At 42.9% G+C, this 9335-nt stretch overlaps 1 protein-coding gene across 1 annotated transcript; it reads left to right on the top strand.

Annotated features, from left to right (window-relative positions):
* The first annotated feature begins 664 nt into the window (after nucleotides 1-664).
* On the top strand, nucleotides 665-8512 carry LOC143975580 (vomeronasal type-2 receptor 26-like). Its single transcript, XM_077478044.1, has 2 exons — nucleotides 665-783; nucleotides 5631-8512. Exons 1-2 carry the CDS (start codon nucleotides 714-716, stop codon nucleotides 6557-6559), a joined length of 999 nt encoding a protein of 332 aa, XP_077334170.1. The 5' UTR covers nucleotides 665-713; the 3' UTR covers nucleotides 6560-8512.
* Nucleotides 8513-9335: the final 823 nt, after the last annotated feature.

The following is a 9335-nucleotide window of genomic DNA, read 5'->3' as shown; positions in this document are numbered from 1 at the left end:
TACTTATTTTACTGAACCGGAACTCAATTAAAAATGAGTGAAATTTGTATTTTTTTTCTGGATTTTTGGTTAATATTCTGTCTCTATCATTTAAAATACACCTGTGATAAAATTATAGACCCTTCATTTCATTGTAAGTGGGAAAACTTATAATTATTTTCCCCCACTGTATCAGGCACAGCAGATCTAAAATCAATAGCATAGTTTACTCCTATAAAATAAATTTAAAAATCTGCAGGGGATCAAATACTGTAGATATTTCCCCACTGTACTACCACTGGTATTCAGGCCTATTATTGCTGGATAAAGCAAATCAGGTGTTTTAACCAATGTGATCTAATAACTTGTTTGGGGTTTTTATTTTTCAAATTAAAAAATTAATCAGGTTAGGGTACTGTATCTGTATTTAAGCCAAGCTAAATGTAAGATTTACAAAACTCAATTAGACACCCGTGGAACTTGCAGTGGTCCATCACACCACACACAGCCTAAAGGTGTTTCCCAAGCACGCAATTCTAATGTTTGCGTTCTTTTCCAATGTCCCCTTCAAGAGACCCTCTCGTCATTGTACAATATTTTTTTAAATTTGTTTTTCTTTGTTACATGCATTCTTCTGCCAATCTTTCTGTTTTTTATATTTACATTTTTTTATTTCTTAGGTCCCTAAATCAGTTTGTTCTCCAGATTGTCCTCTGGGTTATAGAAAGAAAAAAATGGAAGGAATTCATCGATGCTGCTTTGACTGTGTTCAGTGTCCAGAAGGGGAGGTATCCAATGAGACAGGTATTGTGCCTATATTACTTATGCCGCGTACACACCTAGCAGACTATCCTGCGGACTTAGTCTGGCGGACTTTCCGAACGAGCTACTTGCCCACACACGGCACTTTTTCAGCGGACTAATACGGCGTACTAAGTCCGCCGGACTATCCGCCGTACTTTTGAAATGAACGGACTCACCCACACATGCGGAGGAAAGTCCGCTCATTTTGAGCGCGTCTCCAGGTAGCCGGGGCCAGCGAAGGAGGTGTCGCTGGCCCCGTCACCTGGTATGGACTTAAAGGGGAACCCCTACGCCGAAAAATCAGCGTGGGGGTCCCCCCAGGTCCATATCAGACCCTTATCTGAGCACGCTACCTGGCCGGCCAGGAAAGGGGGTGGGGACAAGCGAGCGCCCCCCTCCTGAGCCGTACCAGGCCGTGTTCCCTCAACATGGGGGGGTGCCTTGGGGAAGGGGGAGCCGCGCAACCCCCCACCTAAAAGCACCTTGTCCCCATGTTGATGAGGACACGGGCCTCTTCCCGACAACCCTGACCGTTGGTTGACGGGGTCTGCGGGCGGGGGCTTATCGGAATCTGGGAGCCCCCTTTAATAACAATGTACCCCTACCCATTCACCTGTGAAAAAAATGTAAAAAAAAAACACAACACACAAGGGTTAAAATAGTTTATTGCACAGCTCCGGGGGTCTTCCGTCTTCGGGGGTCTTCTCGCCGGACTCCTCCGCTATCTTCTGCTAGCGCTTTTACTAGCGGAGGAGCCCGGCTTTCTTCTTCACCGCCGCCCTCTTCTTCCGACTTCGGGGGTCTTGTCCCCCTCTTCGGTTCTTCTTGCCAGGCCACCGCGCCTTCTTCTAGCTCTTTTACAAGCGGTGGCCCGGTCTTCTGTCGCCGCTGTCTTCTGGCCCCCCCTTCTGTCCCCCTTCCCCAAGGCACCCCCCATGTTGAGGGAACGCGGCCTGGTATGGCTCAGGAGGGGGGGGCGCTCGCTTGTCCCCACCCCCTTTCCTGGCCGGCCGGGTAGCGTGCTTGGATAAGGGTCTGATATGGACCTGGGGGGGGACCCCACGCCGATTTTTCAGCGTAGGGGTTCCCCTTTAAGTCCATACCAGGTGAAGGGGCCAGCGACACCTCCTTCGCCGGCCCCGGCTACCTGGAGACACACTCACAATGAGCGGACTTTTCCACCAGATTGTTTGATCGTGTGTACGAGGCATTAGAAAGCTTTTGTAGCAAGGTCCCAGGTTTTCTTCTGTCTAATGAGAACCTCCAGTGCTAGGGATAGCTGACATCCTTCTGTATGTAGTGGGTTTATGAGGCATAGTGAGTGCAAAGATGGTGAAAGTCATGGGGCTCCAGACACTTCTTGGATGTAATAGGATTTTTGTACTCACTATAAAATCTGTTTCTCTGAAGTTCATTGACAGACACAGCTCCAGTAATCTTGACATTAGGGTTATTACACCACCTTCAGGAGAGGACTAGGCAGAACATGTAATACATGTGAAAAACAACAGAACTTTACAGTTCAGCCCAGGGGGCGGTCCCTCTGGTAACAACCCCTCAGCTAGTTTCCTGCAGCTCAGTACGTCAACAAGCAGTATAACGTAAACCAATAGGAGGGGAGGTGCTGTGTCCGTCAATGAACTTCAGAGAAAAGGATATGTAGAGCCTCCAGACACCCAGTGGAGAGACCACAGACAACCAGGGACACAGACAACTAGCGCAGCCCCCAATCCAGGGTCAGAGCCCCCCAGAGGACCCCTGGCTCAGGTACACACACCACTCTTCAGCCCATCCATGCAGCATCCCCCAAAGGGGGGGAGGAAAATAGGGACAGGAAGAGAAGAGAGGGAGGAGAGGGACCCCCTAATTGACCTCCCAGGAAATGCCCAGCTGCTCAATCCCACCGAGGCAGGAAGAGCTGTACTTACCATTCAGACAAGCTGGGGACATCCCATTACAGATCCACTCTCTAGCAGTACGGGGTGGCTGCTGGCCACGGCACACTGTGAAAAAGACAGTCTGGTCATATATGTGCCCCAGAGCCTTGCGCTCACTGGCCGCCCCTGGAGCCTGAGGGGCACGTCGTGGCCGACCCAGCGCTTTGCTAGGGTCTGCACACGCTCGATGGCCAGGCTGAGGAGACTACAAGGATCTAGATTATCCAGCCTGTCACTCACCCTGCTATTGATAGCAGATCACAGGATCTTAAAATCTTGCGCAAAAGGCAAAAATCCAGAGATTCCCAGGACCGATGGTCCCGCAGGGAGCCTAGGGCTTTCTTCTTCACTAGACAGAAAAAAAATGATAATAACTGGTAAATAAGCCCTCAGCCTGCAAGAAGCAAGCTGAGGGGTTATTACCAGAGGGACCGCCCCCTGGGCGAAACTGTAAAGTTCTGTTGTTTTTCGTTAGTCCTCTCCTGAAGGTGGCGCAATAACCCTACGGTCAAGATTACAGGAGCTGTGTCCGTCAATGAACGAAAGAGAAAGAGGTTTTATTTCTCTTAACAGTCCTTTTTGTATTTTATGGCCAGGACACCCTTAGGTAGTTACAAGTTCAATTAGCAGACTCAGAGACTTCAATAGGAGGACAACCATGCAGGGAAAGGCCTCCAGCAATAAACCACATCTGCACGTGCAGGAATGCTGTCTCCTATGGCAACAGTTTTTAACAGATTCTAACACAAAGCGTAACAGTTCTTTCACCTTAACTACAACTTCTCCTTGTAGTTCTTCAGCCCACTGAGCTCCTTGTCTCTCACTAGACCCACTGTTTCACTGTCACTGAATCCCTTGAGCTCCTCCAATCTTCACGGTGGTATCTTCCTCAAGCATCACCCACGCTTCTCTGCTGAGTCCCTGGCTTGGCACTCTAGATACCTCTCAAGCTTCACCCACACTGGCCTGCTTGGACCCTAGCTTGACACACAAGGCTGTGCTGCAAGCATCACCTCAACTGGCTGGGTCGCTGGATTGATTCCCACTGAAGTTTCCCAACTCTTCACCATCCCCATCTGGTTAGAATGATACTCCGGTACTTGCTTAAGTTACTCACTGTAGTCCCTGGTAATAAGGCGGATAGTCCCTTACATGACAGGTTCTCTGGCTGGCAGAACTGTTTCTTTTGGTTGGACTGCAAGCCACAATGCCAACCCTGCGCTGCTCTCTTTCTTCTGGATAGGTCCTCAGACAGCCTAGCATCCAACCCCCCCCCCCGGATAGACCCAATCTCCAGCCTAGCAGCCCGGGTCACACAACACACGTCCACCCAGACAGCCATCCAGGTGGCACAGAACCTAGATCAAGGGATTCAAGAAAACCCCTGCCCATTGGCTGAGACACCTCATTTGTTCATGGGTGCTTGTTAATTTTTTGTATTAGAGTAGATGCTGTTTAACGTTCAACAATACAGTATTTAACCGGGTGAAGGGACCCTGCAAAATATAAAACAAAAGATGAGTTAATGAAGGTTCTGCTACTCTGTTGAGGCCTCAATGCCTAATTACAGATTACACACACTTCCACCCTCTCTCAAGCCTCCCACCCCAACTTAAAAAAATGTAAGCACATATACTTCAATTTATGGTGTTTTTCGGGCTGGTTATGTGACTAGCACTGTCCTTTTTCTGCTTCAGGTAGTGGGTGATCTTTAATGTTACAGCATTACACTGAAAGCTCAAGCTACATGACGACTGAGCCCAGGTGGTGTATCATTGACACCATGGGCTTATAGGAGGTGGCTGAATGCTTCTGGACATCATTTGACCTGGAAGTGAGGTGCCTTCCATTGGATAAAGCAGAATGTCCACAGTGCACAGTACTGGGGAGAAAAAGGAGCATTTCCATGGGTGTTAAGGATCTTAATCTGTTACCGCCAGCCGTATGCATATATACAGCCTCTCGGCAGGTGGTGTATCATTGACACTGTGGGCTTACAGGAGGTGACTGGATGGTTCCGGACAACATTCAACCTTGAAGTGAGGTGCCTTCCAGTGGATGAAGCAGATTGTCCATAAGAGACAGTACTGGGGGAAAAAAAAGCATTTCCATGGGTGTTAAGGATCTTAACCTGTTCCCGTCAGCCGTATGCATATATGCAGCCTCTTGGCAGGTGATGTATCATTGACACTGTGGGCTTACAGGAGGTGACTGGATGGTTCTGGACAACATTCAACCTGGAAGTAAGGTGCCTTCCAGTGGATAAAGCAGAATGTCCACAGAGGACAGTATGGGAGAAAAAAAGGAGCAATTCCATGATTGTTAAAGATCTTAACCTGTTCCTGTCAACCGTATGCATATATGCAGCCCCTCGGCTGTTGGGCTTTAATGCAGAGAGGCCGCATATATGTAAAAAAAAATGTGCTGAGAGTGCATGCCAAGCACGCTTGCAGCACAGTTATTGGCATTAACCTGGAAAGCTTCTGATGCCTATTTGTGATTGGGAGCTTACTGATCATGTGACCACTGAGACAGCCAATCTTCGCTTCTGCCTCCTGGCATTTGGAAATCTTAAAGGGCCGAGAGGCAATCGCCAGGAAGCCGTTAAGCAAAACTTTATTTAAAAGCTAGAGTTGGGCCTTCATAACTTTTCTCAGTACTTGGTTAGACATTTCAAACGGACTGGAAATGAAACAGAAATATTTGAAAGACAATTTTTGTGTGCATTGGCCACACCTGCATGTATATACAGTATGTTAAGATGCACCTTTCACATTCACACTTCTGGACAAATTGGGATTAGACAACTATTACAGTCATCATAGATCACTAGGCACCATGGGCTTTTGCGGTCCACTTATCACAGGCTACCTAAAATGTTTATTAGAACAGCTTTTCTTTCATTTTTAGACAAAGCATTATGCCAGAAGTGTCCAGAAGACCAGTGGCCAAACAGTTATAACTTATGTGTTCTGAAAACTTCTGAGTATCTTTCATATCAGACTGATCCAATAACTCTTGTCATTGCAATTATTTCTGCCATACTTTTTGGTAAAACTATAATCATCATTGGCATCTTCATTGTTTATCGAGACACTCCAATCATCAAAGCTAATAACCGAAACTTGAGCTTTGTTCTCCTGGTCTCCATCATGCTGAGTTTTCTTGGAGTATTTTTGTTTCTGGATCGTCCTCTACAAATAACATGTATGCTGCGTCATACTTTCTATGGGGTCATCTTCTCTGTAACCATATCCGCCATTCTGGCCAAGACTGCCATTGTTTACATGGCCTTTAAAGCCACCAAACCTGGAAGTCCGTGGAGGAAATTTATTGGAGTGAAAATTCCTATCTCTTTGATTCTTATCTGTTTGGCTTTTCAAATGTTAACCTGTATAATTTGGCTTTCTGTTTCTCCTCCCTTTCCAGAAAAGAATACTGACTTGTATCCAGACAAAATAATCATTCAGTGTAATGAAGGATCTACACTAGCATTTTCCATACTCCTGGGTTACACAGGGCTTCTGGCAGCTGTGAGCTTCACTGTAGCTTTCCTGGCCAGAAATTTACCAGATTGTTTCAATGAAACTAAATACATCACCTTCAGCATGCTGGTGTTCTGTAGTGTCTGGATCACTTTTATCCCAGCTTACATGAGTGGTATGGGGAAGAATACTGTACTTATTGAGATATTTGCTATAATATGTTCTACTACTGGCATATTAGGTTGTATTTTTTTTCCAAAATGTTATATCATGCTGGTGAAACCAGACCTAAACTCGAAAAGTAGTTTAAAAATAAAAACAGGTAAGAGACAGTCCAGGTACGGACGATGTTAACCTAAGTATGAACCGGTTCACCTTTTGTGGGGTTTTTAAATTGTTACTTCCCAGAGGAAACCAGTGAGACTGAGGTAATATTCTGGTCAACATATGCGCAACACCTAGAGTAGATGTAAACACAGGGCCGGTGCAAGGATTATTGTCTACACAGGTGAAGGATCATTTTCCTATCCCTGATTTTTTATGAAGTAGTTGGTTCATAAAAATGGGCTGAAATAGGCTACGATTTATATTCATTAAATAACAGGGACTGGAGGTAGACAGTATGAACTTGGGAAAATATTAAGCTTATGGTACAACTGGGCTGTGGACACAGACTTTAGAGAACCATATCTGGGAATGGACATATGACAGGAAAGTGTAGTTAAAAAAAAAAAGAAAAATTTAACTTTAAAAATAACATTTTCATTTATAAAATAAATAACTCTCAAATAAAAGACTATTTTTTTTAAAGCATTAAACCACTTTATATAACGCAGTAAAACCAACACAATAAGAACTTTGTTTCTATAAACGATGTGTTCCTTTTTTAAGGTAAGGTTTCGTGAAACGTCATGCACTGTTATAGACAGGTGTGTGCCTTTCCAAATCATATCCAATCAACTGAATTTACCACAGGTGGACTTCAATCATATTGTAGCAACATCTCATGGGTGATCAGTGGAAACAGGATGCGCCTGAGCTTAATTTTACTTATGTATGTGGGATTATTTTTTTGTTTTTTATTTTTTATTAAATTTGAAAAGATTTTAAACAAACTTCTTTCAAGTTGTCATTATGGGATATTGTTTGTAGAATTTTGAGGAAAATAATGGATTGAATCCATGTTGAAATAAGGCTGTAACATAACACAATCTGGAAAAAGTGAATCACTTTAAATACTTTCCAGATGCACTGTATATATACAGTATATATATATATATACAGAAGAGGTAGATAGCACACCTGAATTTCAAATGGAGTGCTTGTAGCGGGGATTAGTTCATCAGATCCCATTATATAGAAGAATAAAATATTAAGAATAGATGGTTGCCGTTTTTATTTATTCATTATTATGAAATGAGTTTATTACTGTACATCACAAAATCAATTTGCAAAGGTTTTGAGACATAAACACAGCCCTTCATGAGACCAACAAGTAACATAGGTACACTGCCTAATTGTTTACAAACTGAATATTGGTTCAGTTCAAAAATATTAACTTCTTAATAACTAAAATAATAGTTATACAAAAACAATATTCAAACATAATCATAGTAAATAAACATATATAAATAAAAAATTGAAGAGTATAGCAGGTATACAGTTTTCAATTCTGACGTTTCAATAAATAATTACCTTAAAAAAGGAACACATAGGGGGTCATTTACTATAGAGCAGCGTGCTAAATAGCTCTAATTATCCGCTAATTAGCGCTAAAACGGTATTCACTATATCGCTGGTGAAAAGATACTCCCAAAATCAAATTTAATATAGCTCTCAGAAAACAAATAGCGTCCAAACCCTTACTCTGCTAGAACCTGGAGCAGTGCACATGGAAACAATGTTTAGAACATGATATGATTACCTAAATGGTACTAAAATATGCAGGGTGTTATTGTTTAAAGATAATCTGCTTTTAAACTGTGTGAAAAAGTGATTTCTACACTGTAATATCTTTAAAAGTCTGAGAAGAGATAAATTCCCTGTTTCTGGTGCCAGCACAACTGAGCATGCTCAGTAAGGCAAACTACTGTCATTTTAATTCCCATGGTTTTTTTTACATTTTATAGTAAATACCAAAATTAGCGCTGGGCTAAAATGCATTTTTGAGCGTGAAAATCCACGCTATTAGTCCAATGCAAGTTTCAGCCATTGATTGTAATGGTACCATTGTAACTTCCTCAAATAAATACTGTTAATGTTGAGATGAAATGTATCTTTCTCTGAAATAAAATTTTCTTGCAACAATGTTGTTTCTTCTTCATCTATTTTGTTTTTAAGAATTCTAGAATGTGGAATATTTTCATGTTTTGGTAAAACATATTTTTCTCTGTCACTTTCACTTGTTACTCTCCGTCTCACAATAATATTTGCCCAAACTCACACAGGTGTCTTTACAAACCACAAACAATACCATTGCTGATGCAAATTTAAAATGAGTCACACTTTTGTGTGTTGTTTAGTATTTCCAAATGATCAGAATTTGAGCCCAAAAAATGTGATATGCTTACCAACATCAGAAATCAAAATGTCATTCCCAAAATTCAGAGGGTAACATCTCTATTCTACACTCACCCACCAAGAACCACCAAATATAACAGAATAAATCAAGAAGCATAACTCCTGACTGATGTCATTCCACAACCTATAGGTATATGTTCAAAGAAATCCAGTATTTATGTATATTTATGTGTAGGAGGGTTCCCTCACCATTGCAAATCGTGTCATATGTTTTCCATGGGCAAGGACAATAATCAGCCTTTGCATTTCCGCACCACCACTAATTGCAGCCTCTTACCAAGCAAAACATAACCAATTTTGAGAGGGTTCAGCATGCTGACAATAGTAACCCATACTGAACCTTCAAAACACATGGCATATGCCAGAAAGAAGTTGTTCAATGGCTCTCTGGCCGTCCACAGCACATCCGAATTGATTAACTCATTGCACCCCTGAGACTCAGGACTGTTTGACACAGAGATGCAGTCTCTATCCACGTGGCGACACAGTGGCTAAGTAGTTAGTACTTCTGCTTAGCAGTACTGGGGTTGATTGCTCGAATCCCAAGCAT

The sequence above is a fragment of the Lithobates pipiens genome, unplaced genomic scaffold, assembly GCF_037356315.1.
Source record: "Lithobates pipiens isolate NorthernLeopardFrog02 unplaced genomic scaffold, aLitPip1_a1.2 Scaffold_13, whole genome shotgun sequence".
NCBI lineage: Eukaryota > Metazoa > Chordata > Amphibia > Anura > Ranidae > Lithobates > Lithobates pipiens.
Note: the sequence above shows the minus strand (reverse complement) of the source record. Positions and strands in the feature narration are given on the sequence as shown.